Source organism: Nilaparvata lugens, chromosome X (genome assembly GCF_014356525.2).
Source record: "Nilaparvata lugens isolate BPH chromosome X, ASM1435652v1, whole genome shotgun sequence".
Lineage (NCBI taxonomy): Eukaryota > Metazoa > Arthropoda > Insecta > Hemiptera > Delphacidae > Nilaparvata > Nilaparvata lugens.
Window position 1 is genome coordinate 83,156,857 of NC_052518.1, and position 27,343 is coordinate 83,184,199.

General features: G+C 34.9%; 1 protein-coding gene across 4 annotated transcripts in view; it reads right to left on the reverse strand.

Annotated features, from left to right (window-relative positions):
• The window catches only part of LOC111045800 (phosphatidylinositol transfer protein alpha isoform), a 100,597-nt gene extending 73,584 nt beyond the window's left edge, over nucleotides 1-27,013 (reverse strand). For 2 of the 4 annotated variants that reach the window (XM_039441768.1, XM_039441767.1), the window contains exons 1-3: nucleotides 26,715-27,013; nucleotides 24,328-24,358; nucleotides 8,477-8,640 (exon numbers count right to left, since the gene is read on the reverse strand). In XM_039441768.1, coding sequence (XP_039297702.1) covers nucleotides 8,477-8,640; nucleotides 24,328-24,358; nucleotides 26,715-26,731 — 212 coding nt within the window. In that variant the 5' untranslated portion in view covers nucleotides 26,732-27,013. The remainder of the gene's footprint in view (nucleotides 1-8,476; nucleotides 8,641-24,327; nucleotides 24,359-26,714) is intronic. The other 2 variants (XM_039441765.1, XM_039441766.1) reach the window with 2 other exon arrangements.
• Nucleotides 27,014-27,343: the final 330 nt, after the last annotated feature.

Sequence of the window (27,343 nt, forward strand, 5' to 3'; positions counted from 1 at the left end):
CAACGTCACTTCGGAAATCTGCAGCATATATTATTGAGAGCTGGCATTGTCAGTTTGTGTTGTTTTCGAGCTGGATCGAAAATATTCCAATATCTAAGCCCGTGTTAGAAGATTGTGAGGATTATCTTTCGTTGCCCAGGCTACGCTCAAAAATGGATTCGCTGTTCTGAGCTTGTTAAGCCATCAATCTTTGAGGAAAACCTGCCATCTGTGTACCGAGCATGATTCAGACTATTATTCGTCCCAAGAATCCATTCCACATTGGAAATTTCTTTCAATTTTCACAGGAAAGTAAGACCATCTTCCACTTAGCAAGGATTTCCGAGCCTCACCTCAAAGCTTCGTAATCGACTCACTTGATACTTTTATCATTCTTCTTCGATTACACGACAAAGCTATCAATCTTCACAATAATCTTTCCAATTTGTAGGGATTAACACCTACTCATAGAATCACAAGTTTTAATGAGGAAATGAATTCAATTAATTCTAATTAAAACTAAGATCAAAGATTGTCACGCCAACTAAAAACTTGAACGAATTTCATGAACTTGCATATGTATTGAACTTACATTATATGCATTGTACTTACATATATATATTTTACTTACATAATGTATTATACTTACATACTTATGTATCTATGGTAGTCAACTCCAGATTTCAAAAGTGTTTTCAAGTTACAGATTATGGTTGAAGTAGATGAGTTTCATCAAATTTAGCCGATCCAGCAGAATTAATCCATCAATAGTCTGCCATTAACATTAATATAAGTCACTATTAAAATATTTTTTACAGATCTCAGAGATGAATATTCATGAACATATTGTTATGGCTGTGTGCACACAAAGAGCGGTCAGGAGTTCTGAGTTCCGCAAGGTTCTGATGCGGTGTCAATCTTCGTTTAGATGTGCAAATACTCAACTTGTCAACTATAGTCAACAAATAGTCAACTTGTTCAAACAGTACCTGACGAAATAAGTTGTATGTGTGTGGTCAATTATATCAAGGATGGCTGAAAACTTCAGTTTGTTCAATCAATAAATCAACTCAAAAGCGTTCACAGTGCAATGAATGATTAAACAAAAACTGGCGATTACAAAATGAATACCAATAAACAGCTCATAATGTAAATAGTCAATTATTTTCAGCGTTGAATGAGAGACTAAACAGACGAATCTTTCAAGAACAATTTTTTTAACGGTTTATGCTCGATGTTTGGTGTTATTATGCATATTGAGATTGTAGCATATTCTACTAATAGTAGGCTACATACTGTAATATGTATACTAATTACAATTACAAAATATAAACTAATAGTACAATAATACTCGTATATATTCTATTCATATACTGATATACTAATTAATAGACCAGCATGGACGATGGACAATCTTTAGTCTTTAGAAAGGAGTACTATAAAATGCATCCCAATATTGATAATATTTATTTTATCATTTTACAGTAATATTAATTATTAGTACTGAATAGTGCTGAGTGGACAAATTAATAGATGACCTTACGTGTTGTGAAATCAATCAATAATAAATATTTCAGCTATTTTGAATAATATACTATAAAGTCAAACAAAGTTATAATAATGTACTCTTGAAGATATGCTCTATTTAGTTGAAAGATAATGTTGAAATAATTGCTGAATAGAATACATAGACTTTGAAGTATTAGTAATTTAGTATACTTCCATCTTCATTGCTCCTAGCACACAAAAATACGTGACATTCTACCAAAACTGGAACTGCAAGGTCTTTGATAGTAGTTGTCTATTCATGTTTAGTAACAACACGTAGTGTTGTTCACAATTTGTGAAAACACAGTATAATCGTCAATAATAGTGCTGCAATGAGTAGAAACAAAAACTATTAAAAAGCAAGTTGATTAATAGAGACAACCTGGTTTATAAACCATCGATATTTGATGAAAAATGCAATTCAACATACGATAGACGAATAGTCTATAATAATTATAGAAACTTCGATTCGAGAAAATTTGAGTGGTTCAGGTTGATTGAAAAAAATGATAAGCGATTTAGATTTCAAAAGTAAAATTTTCGAGTTCAACACTGAAATGAACTAGTAATTGATTGATATTTGTAAGAGTTTTTATTGAAATTTCCTACGCCCAGTTTTTATGTTAAAACGTAAAGTGGAAGATAACAGAGATATAAAAACAACTGGTAACTCTCGTGAGACATTAAAGATAAGAGATAGAAATTAACATAAACGATTCCTAGACAAGTATAGTACCATCGTTTTTTTTATTCCCGATAGAACATTAAATTTGAATTTTCAACAATGGAAATATTTTCAATATTTTCACTTATTCTCGAATAGAAATAATTATTAGAATGTATAAGAAAAATACTTATTTTGATTCATTAATACTCATTTTTATTTCTAGGATAATTATTGAATTCTTATTGCTTTAGACTTTCAGCTGGTTTTGAATACTGTCTACAAAATCAAGCTAAACAATACAATATCATTGAATTCATTAAATAGCAGCTTTATATTATAGGAATAATTTACATTTGATTTAAGAAAATGATCATCTCATCAACGGCTTGCCCACACAGGATTTGAAAAATTAACAAATAAATACAGCGAATAGATTGATCAAATAAGAAAGAGAAAATTTGAAGCCTTAACGTTTCCCAGATGATCGGATATTTTAAATTAGAATCGGAAAGTAGTTGATAACGTTATTTGAGATATGGTAACTATAAGTGAAGATAGTATTAAGGGCACTCTCACTTAATTCCAGGGTCAAAACATCAATTACGCGGTGCAGACGGATGGAGAGAAAAAGGGTACAGATTCAGGGGACATTATGGGGTATTTAGGGGGTGGTTACAAACGGGAGATTTAAGATTTGAGTGGGTTATGAATAAGGTAAGGTGTAGCTTATGAATTGATAGAAAAGAGGAGATTTAAAATTAGAAATCAAGAAAGAATTAGACTAAAATTGGGGAAAGGAATTGTAGAATTGAACTTGAATGAAATTTATTTTTCATTTCTATTGAACATTTAATATATATTCGATAGCTGTGAAATTTATTATGATATGATGAAATTTATTTCAATTTAATTAAACAGTTGGTGTAGAGTTGATAGCTATGATACTATTTCTGTTTGTTGAGACCAGGACTGGAAGCAGCTCCAAGCACCCAAATAAAAGCCAATTCTTTCGTTTTGACATTATGGAGGGGGCTGTGGGAGGGAGGGTGGTAAGGACTTTGACTTTGAAGCATTGGTCAAAGTTCTTGTTGTGCTCAGAGCCATGGGTAGGGATGGGTAGGGAAGTATTATTTTTAAAGGAAGCCATGTGATTGTTGATCCAGAGGTTTAGGGCAGTGGTGGTTTCACCTATATAGAAGGCAGGATTGAAGTTGCAGGAAAGGAGGTAGATGCAATTTTTGGAGATGCAATTACTGGATTGATTGATTTGGTGGGTGTAGTTGGTGATAGGACTGGTAAAGGAGATGGAAGAATCAGTGATAGGACAGGTTTTACAGAGGGGCGTTTGCAAGGTAGGGTACCAGGTGAAGTTGGGATTTCATCAGAGGTGAGTGATTTGTTTTTACTGAAAATTTTCTTGAGGTTGGGAGGTTGCTTATAAATGAGGGTGGGTGGTTGCTGGAAAAGGTGTTTGGTAGAGGGATTGGAGGAGACGACATGGAACAGATCTTTAAGGACGGGTTTGAGGTTTTCAATTCCAGGGAAGTAGGCGGTACAGAGCTTTGGAGTTTGTGGGATTTGGGATTTTTTTGTGGTTGGATTAGTGCCAGTTTTGGAGGAGATTTGTTTCTGTAACAACCTTTCAGGATAGTTACATTTCAGGAGGGATTGGTGGAGTTTTTTGAGGTACTGGTCAAGATGGTGGGGATCTCTGCAATTTTTTTGGCCTTGGATTGAGAGGGAACATGGGAGGGATCTTTTGATGTGGTAGGGATGGCAACTCTCAAAGTGTAGGAACTGTTGAGTGTGGGTGGATTTGGTGAAAGTATTGGTGGATTAGGTATTGGAGTTGGAAAGGATTACATTGACATCTAGGAAGTTGATGGAGGATTCAGAAATATTCCAGGTGAAGGAGACAGAGTAGTTGGAGTTGAGTTGACTCCTTCTCTGTAGTCAATAGTCTAATCTTTCGATCTCTCCATCTCACTGACAAAAAAAAGCAAAGCAGAGGAGATCAAGACAATCAAATCCATACTGAAGAGTAATGGTTACAATTGTAGTATAATTGAAAAATTTTGAAAAAACAACTAACTGACACCTCAAAAACCTGAAGAAAAACTCAAGGAAGAGAAAGCATTTAAAAAGACCGTCCCCATTCCATACATCAAGGGTACCACCGATCGTATTGGAAGAATACTGAAAAAATATCTAATCAAACCAGTCTACAAACTATTTCAAAATTTCTAAAAAAACCCGTTCAGAGATTAAAGCTAGAAAATCAAGGCGTTTACAGCATCCCCTGCCTGAATTGTGACAATATGTATGTAGGTCAAACAAATAGAAAAATATCAGCCAGGATAGAGGAACACAAACTGAGCATAAAAAACAAACAATCCACCTCAGCTCTTTACAACCACGAAAAGAACACAGGGCACAAAATAAACTTGAAAAATTCTAAACAAATAGCCAACATTCAAGATTTTCGGGTTAGGATTGTACGAGAGGCTTTGGAAATAGAGAAACAAGGTAGCCTTAACAAAAAGGGATGACAGTACAAATATCTCTTCTCTTCTGAAAATCATTCTGAACACAACAAACACATCACAAAAGCCAGACACTTCTCCGGGAATTCCATTCACCCAGCAGCGCCAGGCTGAACACATGGAGGATGGAGAGGGGAGGAGGTACTCTCTTCGACCACGAAGGAAGAATTTTGAAGCACAGGCAGGAGTCAGTGTAAGATACCTGAGCTCCAAAGATGTCATTTGAGATAATGACGAAACGTCAGAAAGTAAGTGAAACTGCTTATTGGATGTACCCGGTTGATAATTTATCATATTCATCCATCCGCGAATTTTTAAAAGTTAATATATATATATAAATAAAAACAGGAGACACGACCAAGCACAGGTGTCTGTGCTTGGTTGAGAAAGGAGACACAGTCTCCGAAAATTTCCCCATTTCTAATGTAAGTTTTCAAGTGCTTTCAATCTATTTATATCGTGTCTCCTGTTTTAATTTATATTACAAACTCTAAAGTGTCTTCTATATATATATATATAGGTTATATATATAGGTTATATATATAGGTTATATATAGGTTATATATAGTTCCATACACAAAATTTTTGTGATATGCTCATTTTTATGAACTTTTGAATATCCTCAAAAATAACTCGAAAATGGATATTTTTATCCATTTTTGATTTATTCAATAATTAAAATCCTCCCATTCGGAACTAGTAAAAAATGATGCTAATTACAACAAAAAAACTCATGTCTGTATGACCTCTAGAAGCTGACATGTTTAACATCTAGTTAACATTATGTTGTATAGGAAGTAAGAATAGACATGATGAATATGCCTACAGAAAAATACATTTGGAGTACAAATTAGGTAATATTATTTACAAGCATTATGAATAGAGAACGATAGTTATTGTAGGTTTCAAGCTGATTTTAAACAAGTGTTTCATTCGAAAAAATAAAGGGTAGTACCGAAAGAATATTTGAATGTTTACAATGTCTCAAAAACTACACTTGATAAAAGTGGGGATATAAATAGAGCTGAACCAGGAAGATGGGCAACTTCAGCTGTATCACACACACACCACTATGTTTACAACAACGATCCTGATTGAAAGCAAATAGTTCTTTAGATCTGAAATTCTTCCAAAGCTCTCAAATAGTTTCCAAGATTTCTTGAAAATTTAATAAAATAGTGTAGTTGGATTCAAGGTTTTTGGTAGAATATTCAGTAATATTTATAATATTCAATCCACATTCCTCAAAGACTCATTACTTATCATTTGAATTAGTGTATTATAGTGAAGCGCTTTCAGGATCTTTCTATTCATATTGTTTCCAGATTGGAAAATTCAGCAGCTTGGAGGAAAATATTTAGTTTATGAAAATAATATTTTAGTTTGAGAGTGTAGAAAATTTTATTAACGAGCATTGGATTTAGTCTGATAGTTTCATGCTGATGCTGATATTAGAAGCATCAACAACTGTGATAATAATTTGCAATAGAAGAACTATATGATTGGGCTTCTGTTACGTAAACTTTGTATCACAAATTAAAATGAATTTGTTTTGATTTTCAAAATCAAACTCTATTTGATTTATTAATGGAAATAGACCTATAAATCTTCGGTAAAGTAAGAATATTCAAGCAAAATTTCAAGTTAGTAGTTCAGACGTGATGATGCGTTAAACATGTATTTCGTATCCCGCACATGTATATAATTATAATTTTCTTCTATTAGCCAATTCCTTCATTATTATAATAGTAAATAGATGGATTTGCTCACTTATGGAAGTATAAATTTATTAATTCGCTTCATTATGGGAAATTCACTATGTAACTTGAAAGGAATATATTAGTTACTTATGCGATTTTTCAACATTCATGAGACTCATTGATTAATGGAAGATCGTTATAGAGACTTCAATGGAATGATAGAATCAAGCTAAACGCAGAACCGTTCTAAAAAGTATAGAATCTTATAACTAAAAATACCGAAAATCAAGTGACGAAGCAGTGTGTGATTTCATAAACTTAACCTTTGGATAACATAAACATTCTATCAACATTTTTGGAGAGAAATAGTACAGGCTCATCCTAGTTTTTCCTCCAATGACAAATTTTATATTATGATAATGTTTTGTACAAATAAATAAATACTCATAAAAATTTCTGTTTGAATGATAAAGTAAGTTCAATTGAAACTCTTTATAACATAATTATGTAGGGATCGATCTGAAATAACTATCAAACACTCAACCGAGCGTTTCCATGAACGTATTACTTAATAATTTATTTAAATCATACTTAATCAGCAATGCCTGGACAGTTTGAGACTTGAGAAATTCTTCAACTACACTGAACATCACTTACAAGGAAACAATACCATTTAAACAAGGAAAGGTGGATCTATTTATGGTTTACTCAATCATCTTCTGTCTAAACAGAACACAGCTGAGAGCATAGTTTGGTCATCATCTCCACATAATTGTGCATCAAACTCCAAGAGTAGTCAAACAAGAAATTATTTGGCTAACTAGCTTGGTGAATTAACATCTCAATTTAGGTGGAAATTCTGAGAATCTCTGAGTAGCTTCTCAATTCAATATCAAGAACAGTGCATACTTGTTCAATCAACTATTATAGACTGTTCTGAAAAGGGGATAATGGTCTAATTACAAAAATACACCTACAAAGGTGTATTTGAAATTGTGTTTGAAATTGAATAAATGAAGGGGAAATAAATGTCAATCGAGGGAGGAGCTTTACTTCTTCGATTTATACAACATTCTACTTCAAATAGAACATTCTACTCAATTCTACTTATACAACAACTTCAAATTTCAAGTAAAACTTTTTCAAATTCAAAACTTTATAGTTCTCATACTAATCCACTTTTTTCTTTCCTTTATACTATTTATGTCAGAGTCAAAGATAAATGCATTGTTTATAAGCAATTGAAAAATTATATACTTGAACTTTAAAGAATAAAAATTTATTGTGATATTTCAATTTTCAATTAGGATAGAAAAGAAAGTTCGAAACTATATAAAATCACCCTTGAATAAATGTTGGGGATGCTTCACAGAAAATATAGTATTAATAGAAAGCTGAAAATTAATGATAATCGGTGTGAAGAAATATACATTATTACTAGTATTACCTAAATGGATTTTGACTAATTTGAAAAATAATTATTGGTAGGTTTTATTGAGAACATTCTCACCGATATTGATGATGCTGAATCAATAAGTAGAAATGAAAGCTAACTGAAGTGGCTTTTAAAGACAGGACTAAAAGACAGGAACCTTCTTTTGAATAGTACGAAATCAGTTGTAATTTAATTCTATTCTTAACACCAAAGAATAAATGGATTCTGCACAGATATCATGATGAATAATGAAATGCTAGAGATGGTAGATAGTAACTTACTCGGTTCCTTGGTCTGGAAATTGACAATCATTTATCATGGAATCATCATGTTTTTCGGGTAGTTGAAAAAAATCTCTCCTCAGCTATAATGCTCCAAGACAAATGACAAAAATATGCAATGACAAGAACAAGACTATGAAATCACTGTAGCCTACTATTCATTGATACATTTCCATCTCGCGTACGGACTTTGCATAAGCAAAAGCAATCTTGACAGAATCCTTATACAGCAAAAATGATATGAGAGCAATAATGAATCTAAAAAGAATAGATTCCGCTAAGCATGAATATTTTTAATGTATTAACCATGCGATTGAACCTACCTTGCTAAGTGGTAGATTTTATAGGTGTATTGGCCCTTGTGGTATTTGCCTCCAAGGAGTGGATGATCAGAGAAAGGCTCGTTTTTGAGCACCTCGATTCCCTCACCACCACCCGTCTCATTCTTGCTCGCTTCAGCTACGGAGTACAGCTGGGCTACTTGGTACTGCAACAAGTTCAAATCATTTAAAATTAACGTTTACGGTACAAAAAAGCAATCTAAAATGGATTAAGATAGTATAAGTATAAAGCATTGTTGTTTGAGTAAGTTCTGAATGTATTTCTAGACAATATTTCCCTAAGGAAACAGTAGACTACACTGTATTCAATAACTGTGCAGAACAGTAATGAATCGTAGTTCGCTTCTATTTAGCATAAGCTATACTATCTTTTCTAAGGTAGAACACGTTCTGGACCTCTTGAAACACAAATTCGTTCGAAAAGATAATAGGCCTAATGGGTGTTTTTCCAATTATCAAACTTCAAGTTCGCATTACTGTTCAAGATGGCAACCAATTTAACAGCTGTCAAGTGATTTATTCTCAATTTGGTTTGGCAATTCATCATGGATGAACACCTGAACAAAGCTTGCAAATAGTGCAATTTTATTTCAAATAATGGTTCTGTGCGGAATAAGTATCGCGTACTACGTCCATTAAATCGTCGACAAAATCGTCTATCAGAGCAGCGAATTCGATTAACCATGGAACGTTTTCGCACCACGTTTACTCTTATTGATAAACATGCATCCCCAGAGACACCGTACGGTGTGTACAGAAGAAGCCATTGCTACTGTAATCATCCACAGTCATTGAGAAAGACCCGAAAGAGTCCATCCGCCATCGAGCACAGGAATTCGATCTGAGTCCATCCACATTATGAAAAATATTTTGCAGAAGGATCTTGGATTGCGTGCTTACAAAATATAAAGCCAAACAATCATCAAGCAAGGTGTAGATACGTCGAATGGGCCCAATACGATATTTCCGTTGTTCCTGATTTTCATAAGCGAATTTTGTTTAGCGATGAAGCGCACATCTGGTTTAATGGCTACCTCAACAAACAAAACTGCCGCATTTGGAGCAGCTAATCCTCAAGATAGCCAGAACGTTACAGTGATCGGTACAAAGTCATGATGAGTAACTTTTTCATTCCTGAATTGAACAACCATGATGATGAGGAGCTGTAGTTCCAACAAGACGGCGAAACATGTCACCCAGCTCGTGCCACAATCGATTTATTGAAAGACACATGTGATGACCGTCTAATTTCACGTTTCGGACCTGTGAATTGGCCTCCAAGATCTTGTGATTTAACAACACTAGACTACTTTCTGAGAGGCTATGTAAAGTCATTGGTCTGTGCGGATAAACCACAAACGCTTGAACATTTGGAAGATAACACTCGTCGTGTTATTGCCGAAATACGACCACAAATGTTGGAAAAAGTCATCGAAAATTGGACAACATCCGAGCCAGCTGTGGCGGTCATATACCAGAAATCATATTTGAAATGTTAAGCCACAAGATTATCTTTCGAATAAAAAATCATGTCAATAGGATAATTCATCATTGTTCTATTGTAATTTAAAATGTTATACCTCTAAAAAACACCCTAATAAGATTTCGAGCGAGACCTCTATTCAAGCCGCTATCTACAACTCTGACTCTTCCACTTGACTATTTATATAGTTCAGTCACAAAAAAAACTTGTTTCCCATCCATAAGACCACTGCAATTTCAAGCATTTTCTAGTGACTGGACCATCTATGAGCGCCGAGTACAGAAAAATGAAGATATTTGGCTAGAAATTACACAAAAGTCCACCTGTATAGAAAATGCCAGCAGGAAACAAAACATAAGAAGAAAGTTGGATCTAACGTTGAAGAGCGAGATTTGGAGGGATGCGTGAATTCCATGCCTTAGAACGAACCTCAATATCGAAAACTATATGGCATGCAGTTCAGTTCGCGTTATGAATGAAAATTGAACATACATTTTGTATGTTTTTGCAAAAGATTCAGGAAAGTAAAAATCTAGCATATTTAGTATGCAAAGCGAATAACGTGCATTCCAGCTATTTGGGATCAATATAAGAGATACTCGGGAATAGCTTAAATCCTTGAATATGTATCATTGAGTTCTTTTAATATTTCTGTAGGGCAGACGGGAACGACAGTAGTACGACGACCGAATCAGTTTTCAACTATCTGGGTGGTTGAAGAGAGGTATAGATTCACTTCAACTGTCCGATTCTCCCATTCAATCTATACTGACAGTTCAAAGTGCTACCACTATAGATACCCATAGCTTGGTTGCAAACTTTATCTCGTGGCAAAGCATTTTAGCTCAACTTCTAGTAATTTATATATTAATTTACATTCGTTTGAATAGACAGCTGTTTTACCCCCAAGAAAGAAAATTCCATATCATAAAATAATTGTCTCTCTTCTGTTTAGGGCTACTTGTAATATAAACATAAATACAAATCTTAGTACCATTTTTTAATTATTTTATCACAACATGTTTCGGACAAAATTTTGGCATGAATGTCTGAGACATGTTGTTATAAAATAATTCGAAAATGATACTAAGATTTGTATTATATTTACAATAAATGATTTTTTCTTTGTTGATAATTTTTTATCTTTCACCATGTTATAATGTGAACATTACAACTTTACAATCAATCCCATAAGAACTTCCTTTGATCTGAGCTGATCGTAAAAACATAATGACTATTTACGTTTACAATCGCAATGCATAGATGGATCCAAATTGATTAATAAATAATAATTAATGCAGCCTCAGCAAATTCAGATTATTTTTTAGATTGAGTTAATCTACAAGCAGTACATAGCAACGAAATGTGAGTCAACAAGTTAGAATAAATGTAGCCTATTACCATTGGTTTTCTTCAATTTTCTTCCAGTTTATCGTTTTTTCAGTTTTTTATTACCTTAGCGATAGTTCAGCATAGTAAAATACTAGTAATTTTTCTTATATTATGTACTTCAGGTACAAGCTCTTTCTTCGATTCTAGAGAAATTCTAATACTCTCACTAACACAGTCGTGTGTTGATGGGAAGGATATTATTTTATATCCTTTTCAAAGAATCGACAATTATTTGTTCAAACACCGCCGATTTATGAAGTTACATTACAATTTTATATTATCGTTATTCTAATTGAATTTAATCTTTATTCTCATTGATTAATTTTTTATACTTTGTAAAATTCAGTAGCCAGTAAATATTGTAACATACATAAATAAAGAAATCTAATCTAACCCAAGAGTTGTAAAAAAGGTCTTCAGGAACAACCCAGGAGGGAGAAGGCTGAGAGGACGTCCGAGAAAGCGTTGGTTGGAGGATGTGGAGGACGACATTAGGAAGCTGGGTGTCAGGGGATGGAGACGTAAGGCTACCGATAGAGACGAATGGAGAGGCTTTTTGAAGGAGGTCAAGGCTCTGAATGAGCTGTAGCGCCAAGGAGTAAGTAAGTAGTAAGTACTCTCCCTAACCATCTCTCTCCTATCATTATTCTATCCGCACGATCAAAAGTACTTGAAATACGTGTACATGCAAGAGTTAATGAGTTCCTTTGAGCGTAAAAAGAAGCTTCATAATAATTTTCAGTCCGGTTTTCGTAAATCTCATTCAACAGAAACTGCTCTTCTACGTGTCACTCATGATATTAGGTTGGCAATGAATCACAGAAAATGTACAATCTTGACTCTTTTTGACTTTTCTAAAGAATCAAAATACAAAACTAATACAATCAAAATACAAATTTCTAATAAAAATAAAAAAAATGATGGGGAGTGCTGAAATGAAAGAAAGGAGGAAAATGCCAAGCCAACTACGGTTTCCCATGTAATAAGCTGATGAAGGGTATAAAAGTAAGGAACGAAAGGAAGAGGAGTGAAAAAGGGAAGAATGTGAGAGGAAAAAAGAGAGAGAAAAAAGACTAGCAAAATGTGTAAGCGAGTCCACTTCTAACCATTGCATTCAATAGTTTGAGCAGAATTCTTGAGCCTCATACGTCGATATTGATGAAAAAGTTACTGTAGGTCCAGTTTTTTGTATCTAGTTTTATTTTTCTACTAATATTAATGTCTCTTCACGTAGTTATGCTACGCTGAAATACAACTTCGAAAGACGTAGCCGTCCTATCTGCCAATATTAGAAGCTTATATGAACGGCACAGATTCGTAGCTTGGATTGGTAGATAGAATGTATTTTAGCATAACGTAGCTAAGTGTGAAGAGACCCTCACTATAAAGAAAATGATAAAAAATTATCAATGTTATGATTAGGCCTACTTGGTGACCTATAAACCCTAATTACCTTCAAAATTAAATGATCTATTTTCAAGTCAGCACTCATTACATTAGCATGAGAAATTTCGAGTGAAATTTCATAAAATCTTATACAATCCTATATGAACATGCATGATTCATTGCATTTATTCTGTTTATAATAATTATTTATTGCCGTATATCCAGGAATATTGAAACTAAATGGCACATCTACAGTGATGTTTCCGTTAATATTATAGTGTGAAACCAAAGTACGAGATTAGGCTCATAGGTTGTTGAAAACGGGTGCCTAAACTGATCATTCAGACAACAGATAAATTGATCTAAATTTGCATTCAAACTACGTATATTCACAAGCATATTCACAATATTCAAACATTCAATCATGTCAGCGTGGAAGTGGTAATTGAAATAATAATCGATTACCGCTGTTTCATTTTCCATTTCCAAAGCATTAAGAACCTCTTCAGAGTCACCCATAACTTATATTGCCATTACATCAACTCATTCTCTCAAGTTGTACAAAAGATTTAGGGCCAGTTGCACAAAAGCCGGTTAAATTTTAACCGTTGTTCTGGCCAGAGAATTCGAATTGTAGTGCCAGAATGCCAGACTATAGTTCTGCCAATAGCAGGCTTGTGTTTGCGCCGGCGCAGACCGTCCTGCTGCTTGGCATTCTGGATGTTTTTTGTGAGTCGTGTCTGTCTTGTCTCATCAGCCTGTTGTTGTTGCAAGACCAAATTTGTGTTTGTCAGTCATGTATTTTCGATCGGAAATTTCTTGTAAATTGTTTGAGTGTAGTGTGTGTGAATTATGAATATAACAGTGTAAATAGTATTGAATTGAATTAATTTGAATCGGATTTGAATCTATAAAGAATCCAGTTTGAGCTTTGTTCAAAACACAGTGCATGGCCTGCAAGTTGGACGCAAAAAGGCAGCCCGGAAGCAATAACCTGTCTATTCCCCGATTTCGTCCCACCCTGAACCTGACCAAAACACCTAATAAAGGCTTCGAAGGGCAAGTAGTCAAGATTGGAATAAATTTGGTGAGTTTTTGCTCTTTTTTATTGTTCATTAATGCAGAGTTTGACTGTACAAATAACCTGGCTCAAATTGAAGATTAAATTTTGCCCCTTGTTTGTATTTGATTATTTAAATAGTAAATTACAGTCCTCTGGTAGCTCTAGCCTGAGCTTTGTTCAGAACATTTTATGTTCCTGCCGAGCCGGGATGAATTTAAATTTGTAATTTGTTGATTAATTCACACACATTGGATTTAAGCAGTTTCGTATTTGTCCAATGTTGGCATGTTGAGAATGGTCTGATCCATGCTCAACTTAAGTTTGTTGTAGCCTTGTTCTAAGAGCAAGGTTTCTTGTCAATTTGTATTTGTCTGAAATTAAATTTATTTCAGTTGAAATTGTAATTTCCTAAAACTAGGCTCATTGTGCTCTTTTTCAGGAATTTGTTTGTTTGTTGGAATTTGTATTGTCCATTTTTTATACATGTTAGTGAAGGTTAATCACCAGCATGATTTTGTTTGCTCAATTCAACAAGTTATCGTTTGTTTGTGAGTTGTTGGAAGAACATTATCTAATCATATAGTTTTGTCTTCAGCAATAACTTATCTTGTGAATTGATAATCAAAGTTTAACTTTGATAACTTACTAGTCGTGATTCTTCCTTTCATCTAGTTTTTGAATTCATTCTTGTTTTATTGTCTGTTGTTTTGTATTGTCAGGGCTGAATTGTTTTGTGTATGAGTTCAAGATGGAGGAAAAATTACAGAAACAAATCAGGGTGCATCGCACTAAACTGGAACAATTGTATGCCAGATTGCAAAGAATTTATGACCTGTCTAAAAATGTCTCTGATCCAAAAGTTGCTGAGCAATTTTCAATCTTGTATCCTTGGGTGTCTCAGACCATTTTGAATTATGAAAAGACAGATTTAGTGGTTAATGAGTTGGAACTTGAGTTGAATAAAGATCATGTTGTAGCATTCAACAACTCACACCTAGATCTGTTTCAGTATATTGAAGTAGCAGCTAACACTCTCAAACAGAAAGAGGCAACAGTTGCGATTGCTCAATCTTCGGCAGCTACAGCAGCTAGTTCACAGCCGGTCGTGTCTGAGTTGGTACTGCCTAAAATCGACTTTCCGAAATTAGATGGGAACCAGACTCAATGGTCGGTGTTTTATGAACTATTTAAGGCATTGGTACAAGACAACAAGAATTTGAACGATCAGCAGAAGGTCCAATATCTTGTAAGTGTACTTACTGGACAAGCAGCAAATATTTGTCGTCATTTGCCACCATTGGCTAACAATTATCAAATAATTTGGCAGGCATTATTGACCTGCTATAACAATCCACAGGCGCAAGTTGATGCCTATTTCAAACAAATTTTTGAATTTCGTCCAATAGAATCAGAATCAAAGGCAGGTTGTATTGTGATTTTGGATGGGTTTTGCAGTTCAATCAATGCATTGAAGAGATTGCGACTCATTGATTTGTCAGACTCGATATTCCTCTATCATGGCTTGAGATTGCTGGATCCAAGTTCTCGTAGGAATTTTGAATCAGCCGTCCGTGACAAGGCTATGCCAACTTATACCGATTATGTCAAGTTCATTGAAAAGCAAATTAAGACTCTTCCTTCTGATGAGAAACAGACTGAATTGTTTAATATGAAGCACAAAAAGGATAATAAATCAAAGGTGTTTGTGGTTTAATCTAATGATTCATCTAATGATGCATCTAGTAAAAAGCCCAATTGTCTGAAGTGCTCAAAACTGGGTCATCGGTTAGTAGATTGTGCAAGTTTCTTGAAAATGACCCCTTGGGATCGTTATTGTTTGATTAAAGGAAAGTTTTGTTGTTTTCGTTGTCTTGATGTGGATCATTTGAGTAGAAATTGTCGTATTGAAACTCAGTGTGCTCAATGTCGAGAATATCATCATTCTTTATTGCACTTTTCCAGATCAAGTTCCAATGAAGGTGTTGCGTCCTCGTCGAACTCCAAGGCAGGTGGCACATCACCTATTAGTTGTTGTTCTACATCCAACGATGTAGAAAATTCGACCGTTGTGTTGTCAACTGTCACTGCAGATGTTCGAGATTGTAATGATCAGCTTTGTGATGTTCGTTTCTTGGTTGACACCGGGAGTCAGTGTCATTTTGTTACAGCCAAATTGTGTCAGCGTTTGAGACTACCATTCCAGCCCATGAAAACCGTTGTTCGTGGATTCGGTGGTGGTACTAGTGAAGTTCAAGGTCGTTCTTGTGTGTCGATTCAGTCGAAGTTGGATCCTACCGTCAAGTTTTCGATGGATGCCACAGTGGTAGATAAAATCATCAACAAGTTGCCTTCTTGTGAAATCGACAGATCCAAACTTCATCATCTTGAAAATCTAACACTGGCTGATGACAAATTCTACCTTCCTAGTAGAATAGATGGCATCATTGGTGCGGAGTTAGTTAGTTCCTCACTTGCTACGTGGGACTCCTAGTACAGGTGAATCGCACGAATTGATGACTGTTAATAGTGTCTTTGGTCACATTCTGATGGGGAGAGCGCCGATTCTCACTTCAACAACGAATGTGTTGAATTGTTTTACAGCCATCTGTAGTCCATTCATTTGTAGTCCATTCGTTAGTAGTCCATCATTGGATAGTTTTGTGGAACGTTTTTGGGAGTTGGAATCGTGCCCTGCACCAAGCTGTCAACTGAAACCGGAAGAGTTGGAGTGTGAGGTAAATTTTCGGAAGTCTGTACATTGTGTGAATTCTGGTCGTTTTGTTGTTGCCTTGTCATTTGTGGAGCCGCCCAGCAGCTTGGGAGATTTGTATGCTGTCGCAGAACGCAGACTGCTGACTTTGGAGAGATGACTAGAGCTTGACAGCAATACTTGTATTTCATATCATGAAATATTGATTGATTAGCTACGTCAGGGTCACATGTCATTTGTAGCAGATCAAACAGACTGAGGTGGTTACTACATACCACATCACGCCATCGTGAAAGCAAGCAGCACTACCACGCCCATCCGAATTGTATTTGATGCTGGTTCCAGAACATCATCTGGTTTGTCATTGAACCAGGTTCTTCATGCTGGTCCCAAATTGCAGACTGACATTTTTGTTTTGTTAGTTAATTTTCGTTTGTTCCCAATTGCACTAACTGCCGACATTAAACAAATGTATTGACAGATATTAGTGGAGGATTCCTGCCATCGTTATCAGCATGTATTGTAGAGATTTTCGCCAGAGGATCCAATCAAAATTTATCAGCTCAATTGTGTTGTTTTTGGTGTTTCAAGCTATCCATATTTGGCGCTTCGCACCATCCACCAGCTTGTAGAGCCAAGGCAAGAATACCAAAAGACATGTTCATGGATGACTTAGTCACATCTGTCGCCACAGAGTCAGAGGCTGCAGAGCTGTATCATCAGTCCAAGCAGCTGTTTGAGGGAGGAGGTTTCTCGCTCACAAAGTGGACTTCAAATTCACCATCAATGTTGGAGAAATTCTCGGAGGAAGATAAATCGTTTTCGTACAAGGATTTCAAAGCAGACAACTCCTTGGCTATCTTGGGATTGAATTGGCAACCTAGTACTGATCTGTTTCAGTTTTCAGTCAAGAGTGGTGAGGTTGTCGCTACTAAGCATTCTATTCTGTCAGTGATGGCTTGTATCTATGATCCACTTGGTCTCTTGTCACCGTTTACATTATTTCTAAAGTGTCTTGTCCAGAAACTGTGGAAATTAGGAGTGGATTGGGACGAGAAGCCGCCTGAGTCTATATGCACTCTTTGGGAGAATTGTCAAAAATAGTTGCCTCTATTGTTGAAATTTGCTGTTCCACGTCACATTGGTTTGTTCCAGGATTCTCAAATCAGTTTGATTGGTTTTTGTGACCCATCATTGTCTGGTTTTGGTGCAGTTATCTATGTGAAGTCGCAGAATGAGAGCGAGGAGCCAAGAGTTGTATTATTGTGTTCAAAGTCCAAGGTAGCACCATCTAAAGTTGTTTCTATACCTCGTTTGGAGTTGTGTGTGGCACTCTTGTTGGCAGAACTCATGAATTCAGTAGTCACTATTATTAGTGAACGTTGTCATGTGTCTCGTATTGTCGCACTCTCTGATTCTACAGTCACCTTGTGTTGGATTAATGCTCCATCCGTGAAATGGCAAACTTTTGTTGGTAATTGCGTCGCAAAAATACAGGATTCTTGTATACAGGGGTGGATGCATGTTGCCGGAATTGAAAATCCCGCTGACTGTTTGTCTAGAGGTTTATCACCAGTTGAGCTTGTGAACTTTCCGTTGTGGCTCTCAGGTCCCTCATGGATAGCAGAGGACGAATGCGATTGGCCCGTTCAAACTCAAATGGAAGAGATAGTGGATCCACTGGAGGCGAAAAAACCGTCAGTGTTGACAGTCACAAAATCTCCTGATTGTAACAGCAATGCACTATATTCATTGATTGGTCATTGTTCGGATTATGGTCGTCTTTTGAGAATTGTAATTCTTGTTCTCAAATTCTTACGAATCTTACCCCAATCAGAAGAATCAGATTTCGATGTTGCTGAGAGGTATCTATGTAAAGTGGTACAGAAGATACATTTTTCATCTGAATTTGTGCAATTGGAGAAGGGAGAAGATTGTTCTATGCGCCTACGTCGCCTGTCTCCATTCATTGATAAAGGTGTGATTTGCGTCGGTGGTCGTTTGTCTCATGCTGGACTTAAATTTGAGACTTGTCATCAGATGATCTTACCAAAATCTGACGCTTTCGTATCGATGTTAATTGATTATCATCACAAGAAGAATTGTCATGCTGGACCTTTGTTATTGTTGTCCTTGATCAGACAGAAATTCTGGATACTGTCTGCTCACTCTATTATTCATATTTGTGTCTTTAAGTGTAATCGTTGTTTCCGTATTCGACCTAGTAATAATGCAATTATTCCAAAAATGGGTGACCTGCCTGCTTGTTGAGTGTCAAAATGCAAACCATTTGAAAATTGTGGTGTGGATTACGCTGGTCCTCTGTGTAATTACTATGACGAGACATCATAATCCTTGTGTTTTGAAAGCCTACATTTGTCTGTTTGTGTGTATGGTAACAAAGGCGGTACATATTGAGTTGGTATCGGATCTATCAACGCCCATGTTTTTAGCTGTGTTTCGTCGTTTTTTATCACGTCGTGGACCCTGTCATGTGATGTATTCCGATTGTGGTACTAATTTTGTAGGTGCCAAGGAACAGTTGCAAAAAATATCTCAACTTTTGAACTCGTCCGAGTTTCAAATCACATTGACTAGTCAACTCGCCAAACACAGAATTGATTGGAAATTCATTCCCCCTGGTTCGCCGCAGTTTGGAGGTCTGTGGGAGGCAAATGTCAAATCGGTAAAGTTGCATCTGTTCCGAGTAATTGGCAATCAACTTCTCACCTATGAGGAACTGAACACTGTATTGGTGCAGATTGAAGGTGTCCTGTATTCCCGCCCACTGTGTGTACTGAGTGAGGATCCGCGTAAACCGCTGGCTTTAACACCAGCGTACTTTTTAACTCTAACACCGTTGAAATCGTTTCCCATGCGGGACGTGGACAGTGTCCCTGTGAATAGTCTCACCAGGTATGAATTGATCAGTCAACTTATTCAATCGTTCTGGAACCGATGGAGAAGAGAGTACCTGCACGAACTTCAAAGTCGTAAAAAATGGTTGAAATCACCCACTTCTATCAGTGTGGGAACGGTTGTGGTAGTTGACCAACCAAACACACCTCCATTGCAGTGGCCACTGGGTGTCATTGAACAAGTGTTTCCGGGAAGTGACGGCAAGGTTTGAGTGTTCGCCTAAAAACTGGTATTTATAAAAGACCAGTAACAAAATTATATCCACTCCCAACTCAATAGTTGTTGTGATTGTTGCATTTTTTCTTTTGTGTTGTTTTTTGGTGTTGGTGTTTTGTTCTTTTTGGCATGTCTGGATTTTATCCTTTCCTTGGTTTTTTTTCAGTTTTGTAACTTGGCTGAAAAATCGTTTTTCAGAGGCAGGGGTATGTTCTGGCCAGAGAACTCGAATTGTAGTGCCAGAATGCCAGACTATAGTTCTGCCAATAGCAGGCTTGTGTTTGCGCCGGCGCAGACCGTCCTGCTTGCTTGGCATTCTGGATGTTTTTTATGAGTCGTGTCTGTCTTGTCTCGTCAGCCCGTTGTTGTTGCAAGACCAAATTTGTGTTTGTCGGTCATGTAATTTCGATCGGAAATTTCTTGTAAATTGTTTGAGTGTAGTGTGTGTGAATTATGAATATAACAGCGTAAATAGTATTGAATTGAATTAATTTGAATCGGATTTGAATTTATAAAGAATCCGGTTAGAGCTTTGTTCAAAACACAGTGCATGGCCTGCAAGTTGGACGCAAAAAGGCAGTCCGGAAGCAATAACCTGTCTATTCCCCGATTTCGTCCCACCCTGAACCTGACCAAAACACCTAATAAAGGCTTCGAAGGGCAAGTAGTCAAGATTGGAATAAATTTGGTGAGTTTTTGCTCTTTTTTATTGTTCATTAATGCAGAGTTTATCTGTACAAATAACCTGGCTCAAATTGAAGATTAAATTTTGCCCCTTGTTTGTATTTGATTATTTAAATAGTAAATTACAGTCCTCTGGTAGCTCTAGCCTGAGCTTTGTTCAGAACAACCGCGATTAATTCCACGAGAACCAATCAGAGAATGCCTTTTTGAAAAGATAGCTTCTCTGATTGGTTCTTATGGAATTAACCACGGTTAAAATTCAACCAGCTTTTGTGCAACCGGCACTCAATCTATTTTTGGGAGTTTCAACATTTGTATTATATACATGGAATACACCTAATTCATTTAATGTTGGGGGTAGATCAACAGTCTGAGATTTATTAGCGGATATTCCATAACTACTATTATCCATATTGTTTTTATCACTCCTAAAAATTAACTATCTTTCTATGAAATCCTATAATCTATATTATCAATAGATTGTTGCAACGCTTTCAGATAGGCACTCTGTCGCCTACCTTATGATCATAATTTTTTTTATCGTTCATACAATTAAGGCACTAATGTTTCATGTCTTTATTGATATCATGTCCTAAAGTGGAACAGTAGGCACAGGTGCTCTGCGTTTGAGTGCAGAGTTTATATGTCCAATTTTTTGGCACTTGTAGCATCGAGACACGGCAACATAATCACCAACTCGACACACCCTCCAATCAATGCATATTCCTCATTTATTTATAAATTCTTTTCTAAATTCGGCGTTGCACTCAACTACCCAATGAACCGAATCTTTGTTCTTTGGACATGATTTAAAGACTGGTTTGAAGTTACTCAAAAAATTGTCCTTACTTATTTTAGCCAAAGGCTCAATATTTCTCTCAAATACATCGTTTGCTACTTAAGGTGCCGATATATCAGTACAGTAAATACGCAGTATCAGTATATCAGTACCGCAGTAGATACGTGATAAATATAGTATTATCCTCCATAATTTTCTTAATGGCTTGCTTATTTTTAGGCTGGGATCCTGAAGTAACTTGTTCCCTAGAACCGAGTGTCATTACCCATTCGAAAATTTGCTCGTTAATATTCTTCAAAGATTTTATTTCATAATTAATGTCACTGCTATTTTTCAAATTTGACTGTAATTCAGGAAGTGATTTCACTACATCCACATCATCTTCCTCATACTACGCCAGCATGCTTCGCGGTAGTTTGGTGGAGCTTTTCTCTGGTCATTGATTCATTTTTACAGTCTGTAGAGTTCATCATTTTTCCATAATTATAATCTACTATGGAGTAACCCTATTTGAGGAAAAGTCGTAGTCTAGTATTGACGCTGATGACACAGTTTTTTTTCTTTAATTGTAGCTTTTCCGGAATAGAAATCACTGAATTTAACTCACAACGTTGTTCAACTGCTAATCGTTGACTCTAATGGGAAAAATCACTGAGTCGACCAGTGCCGAATAGTATAATAATAGTTGTTGAATAGTCCCATTTTCGACAGCTGACTATATTAATCTGAATTACTCTACTCGACACTAAGAATTTGCTTCGATTACTCCACTGTGGTCTGATTACGACTGAATAGAAACTTGAAAAAAAGAGAGAGAAAATTTGGCGATTGTTGCTTGTGTTGTTGAACTGGATAAAGCTCTTTACTTTCATGTAAGTTTAAAGAATTACTTTGTAACTGAATATAGCATGATTCACAGTTCCTTACTTAATGTTTTCAAGTCCAGTCCCAGTCAACGCTGACTGATTTTATAATAAAATCATTTGTTGAATTTTCTCCGAGCCTCATGCCAGAAGAGCATTGAAAGTACAGTAGAATCTCGATAATACTGTCTATAATAACCTCTCGATAATAACCTCTATAATTAGTAATCCTCTATAATGCGTGATCTTCTATAATTCGTAGTGAGAGCTCAGCCCTTGAAATAACCTCTTTAAATCTTTTAGCTCCTCGACAATTCGCAGTTGAATAAAGCGCTGGCTTATCTTCAATCTCTATTTCGTACTATTTTCAGCGAGAACTCTATATAATCGTATCATCTTGATTTTTTTCATGCAGCAATGAAGGGGAAGATAATTACAGTACTATGCTATTGCTTACTAATTCTGCAGGTTAACCGGAAATTATATTGACAACCAGACGAAATTATTGTCCATTGACACATTATTCAGCAATTCAGTACAGTATTGGACGAAGCGTAAAGAATGATTTTGTAAGTATTAGTTCTGAGTTGTGTGATAGCCTACAGTATCAAATATGAAATTCCATGTAATCTTCGCATGTGGCAAATTGAAGAAGCCAAAAACAGCTGACATTTATAAAACTCAATTGAAACCACTGAATAATTTAATTTCAATGGATATAAAAAAATTCCAGTTACTGGTATATGAAAATATATTAATCAATATTTTTTTAACATTCATTTCGAACATAATTTCATATTTAGCCTACAACAATTATTCTATAATATCTATAGCTGTTTATTACATATTTCACTATCTATAATTGGTGTTTTCTCTTCATCAACCTCCACGACTCATAGCCTCGATAATTCACTACCCTCAATGATTCGAAGTAAACGCATGTGAACGACCCGTGGTTTAATATATAGAGGTTCTACAATAACATTTATAGAATGTTTCATTATTTATACTCTCTGCTTGTGACAGACGATTGATGCTATTTACAGAACAATATATAGCTTGAAACTTCACTTTTCAATGAGCTCAATGTAAGTTTAGTGACACATGCGGTAGTCATTCCAGCATTAACTAATTACCATACCAATACTTGGGTGACTGGGTACTGGTAGATTTAATGGAAGATACTACGACAAAAAGACAAAATTATCTTTTAGATTTAGATTATTCAGCCATTGATTGAATAGGTTGAGAAATCATATACAGGGAAATAAGAAAAATGTGTATTAAATTTGAAGATAGCAAAACCTAGATTTTAGAGTAGGTACAGAAATAGTGTTCAAAATTTTAAAATGGCAAACTATTAATTGGAAGAGCAACACTCAAAACCTTAAAAGCCCTGTCAGCAAAAAGTTAGGTCACTCTATTCTTTCCCTCTAGCTGTTTTTGTATCTCTTGCTTTTTCACATACAGAAGGCCTATATCATTTATCAAGCCACTTTAACGTATATTCCCTGTTTTATCATCTTCAAATTTTGTTATTCATTGAGTCGTTTTCGCAGTCTAACACTAAAACTAACACTCAGTCTAAAGTCTAACATTAACCTTCTGAGCGGCCTTGGAATATAAACCATGTCATATTCGCATTTATTATAACTTAGTGGGTTGAATTTCAAGTTAAAATCATCAACTGATCCAATACAGTTTAAACGTACATAGTGCATGTATACAATGAAATTTCTAAATAAAATGGCGGTAGTAGAGTAATGTGTATGTTATTTAATAATGTAAAGTCATGGATGACATCCAATATGATTTTTCCTGAGAGGTGGGCTGCACATTTTTAATGCAATAAATAAAATGTTTTCACGAAATAAAATGTAAGAAAAACATAAATAAGAATAAGAACTTGGAATAGTTACATAATTATTGTAGGCTATATTCATGATAAATGCTGATAGAAAAAATAGCGTACATATGGTTGAAACCTTGCTGTGAATGCAATCATTCATTACTTTCCAGTAGGCCTAACTATATTTTCTCATTAATGATGATGAATTCTATAAAAACCCAATCAAACCACAAAACAAAACATTCGACCAGTTATGAACACTCACAAAGCCACTTGCAATTAATCAAGGAGAAGTTTCAACTGAATCAATGGCATGCAATTTTACAATGCTTCAATGATTTTAAAAGCTGTTTTTAAAAACACCATTTAACGATATCTCTGCAGCCTTCACGTGTTGAATTACTTTGCACACTAATTACAAAATGATAATACATCCTATTGATAATATAAATGATTAATAACAGCTTACCTCATCCACAGTCAGTGGCAGTGTTACACGGCTGAAACAAAAATGACTCAATTAGTAATTAGTAGGTAAATAAAGTATTTTCTCATCAATAGAATTCCACTAAATCATTGGATATAAATAAGTGATAATCAGTATCCTGATTACATTGACAATAATACACAAATAAATTGATTAATTACAATAAATATTCATAGAATGTCTATCAAAATACTAAACATGTTGAAGGGTTATTGAAATTATTAATTCAGTTAAGTTATACTACTATCAATTTTAATATTAGCTACGCCACTTATTATTTGGGATTGCTTTACAATGCAATAAATATTTCGCCATCTTCGTCTTAAAACTGAAGGATTTCCGCTTCATTCATGTTTACTAAATATTGCTTATTGACTTATTGAGATATTTATGTATTGATCCTCACTGGGGCAAAATTGATCCCCTCAAGATATATAACTTCAAAATTAACTGGAAGATATTAGAATTGACAGCGACCAGGATCTTGGTGTGAGATTATTTGATTCAAAGTTATTGTTCATAGATTGAAAATGTTGTAGCCATGACAGACAAAAACTTTGCATCATGAGATATGAACTCAAAAAAACTTGACTCTCCCATCTCCCATCAACTAGGCATTTGTGAGGAGCCATCTCAAGTATAGGTCTACATCAGTCGCCTGGAACCATTAGAGTACAATATGCACTTTTGAGTGATATGAAAAAAAGGTAAATAAGTTGTTAATCATTACACGTTCTATTCGACAATCTTGAAAATGTATCCTACAGAGCCACTAAGGTTTTTAAACTCAAATTGAAATCTCTTATGGGAAGGATATAATGATGGAAAATTCACACCTTGATCAATTTAATAAAATTCAATTACTGTACAATCGAATTAAGTACAACATGAAAACATTCAATATTGAAACTTTTCTGTACTAGGGCTATTGAATTTTATTTTTCAACTACTAACAAATTCACATTGATAGGTGCGAAACATAAATCTAAAAGATTTTGAAGATTTGTAATAATCATCTCAGCAAAAAAAAATAGCATGAGACGTTTCCAACCATTTTATTTTTCAACTTTTACAATATTCAATAAGTAAATAGGCCTAAGTAATTATCATGGATTTGAATTTAGGGATGAAATGGTTATGTTTTTTCAAGTAATTCTTATCAACATCCACAAAGTAATTTAGAATCAGGACATTATGAGCTGTCACAGTTGTTATATTGGACAATAACTGTCATGAACTTATATTGAATTTATAAAACGCGCAAATGACCGTATTGTAAACAATCAAGTTCCTCACTATTTGCACCAAATAATTTCTACATCAACAGATATTAGGCTATCAAATGAAACTAATTAGCTAAAATAATAATATACTGTCTGAAATATTAATAAAGAATAGAATAGTAAGTTCTGAGTACATTCTGATAATATGTTGTATATAAGCTTATTATGATAGTATTGTAGGCTATATCTGAGTAATAGTAGACGATATTATGATTGTTGTTATAGTTATTGAATGATTTAAATTGTATACCTATTATTATATTGAATCTTTTGTGTATAAAATGAATGAATAAATAAAAGTAGGTGATCATTAAAGTTATTGAACATGATACATGAATAGTACCGTACATAATTCAAATGTTCCACAGATTTTTGATTATTATCCATACGGTAGTGGTTAATTATAGGCAACTTATAATGATCAAATTGATAGTTCACTTAAACTTCATAGACTTGTGTGTGTATTACTGGATAAGCTTTAGGCTACCACAACTTTTTGAATCAATGAATATTATCAAATAATGTAAGTTAAAAAATCTCATGAACCAGTAAAAAATATAGACTGGTTCATGTTATAGTTAATCAACAAAAACAATAATTATTATGGATCTTCTAAGATGAATCGAGTAATGATAAAACACTACCTAATGAAAAAATCGTTTACCTAACTCGTGATCACATATAAAATTTTGAGTAAAGCATTATAGACCTACATCAGATTAGATAACTCATATTTAGTTGAGAAATTATTTCAATTCAACTGCAAGAACTCTAAATGAATAACTCGTAAACTCAAGAATCGTATAGGTTAGGAATACTAGAACGAGAAGAGTTGAAAATTTAAAGAATTTCTGACAGAAAACATGAATAGGAATTATTTGAGAAGGAAGACAACATAAGAGCGAAAAATACAAAAATATAATGACGTGGATAATATTTCGCAGTAATTATTGAAAAAATATCAAATCTGCTAAAAAGCTAGAGTAGCTACGGTGAATAGTTGGACGATTGCCTTCAATCAATAGATTGTCATAGTTTAAATACATGTGGAACCATGATTAAAATTTTTTTTTTTTCAATACTTACAATTCTTTAATCAGCATCTTTGTATTTTCTACTGCTGTACAAAAACTATGCACATGGAATATAACACGGGCACACGCACGAACAGTGCAGACAGCAGATTAGCCGAAAAGCGAGAAGTGTTGACTGTTGAACGACTGAGGGCAGATTCAGTAGACAGCAAAAATGATCAAGTGTGACTCCAACTGAAAAACTGACAATGAACAGTATCTTATAGAGTGCTCAGTAACACAAGTCACAGAAAACGTTTCCGCTAGATGTCAGCATCTATAATGATAGGTGACGTGAAATTTCGGCAGCTCTGAAAAGTGGCAAAAACAAGGAAGATATAAAGAATATCCAAGAAGGAGTATGAAAGATCCTCCTTCTTTGTGATAAAGGGCACAACCATAAAAAATCCAGTGGCACACACAACATTCATTGCATGAACCAACCCGTTTTCCACATTTTCAAACGCGTCAAAAGTGGAAACTCTTGTAGACCAATGTATGTGAGGGACATACAGAGCTGTAGGTGAGTATTTTATCAACTATAGTGAGGTCTACGTTAAAAAGATACGGGAACAATGCTGCCGATCCTGTCAATGCCTCCTATAGACAGTAGCTGATACAGGGTTATTGATGTAATATATA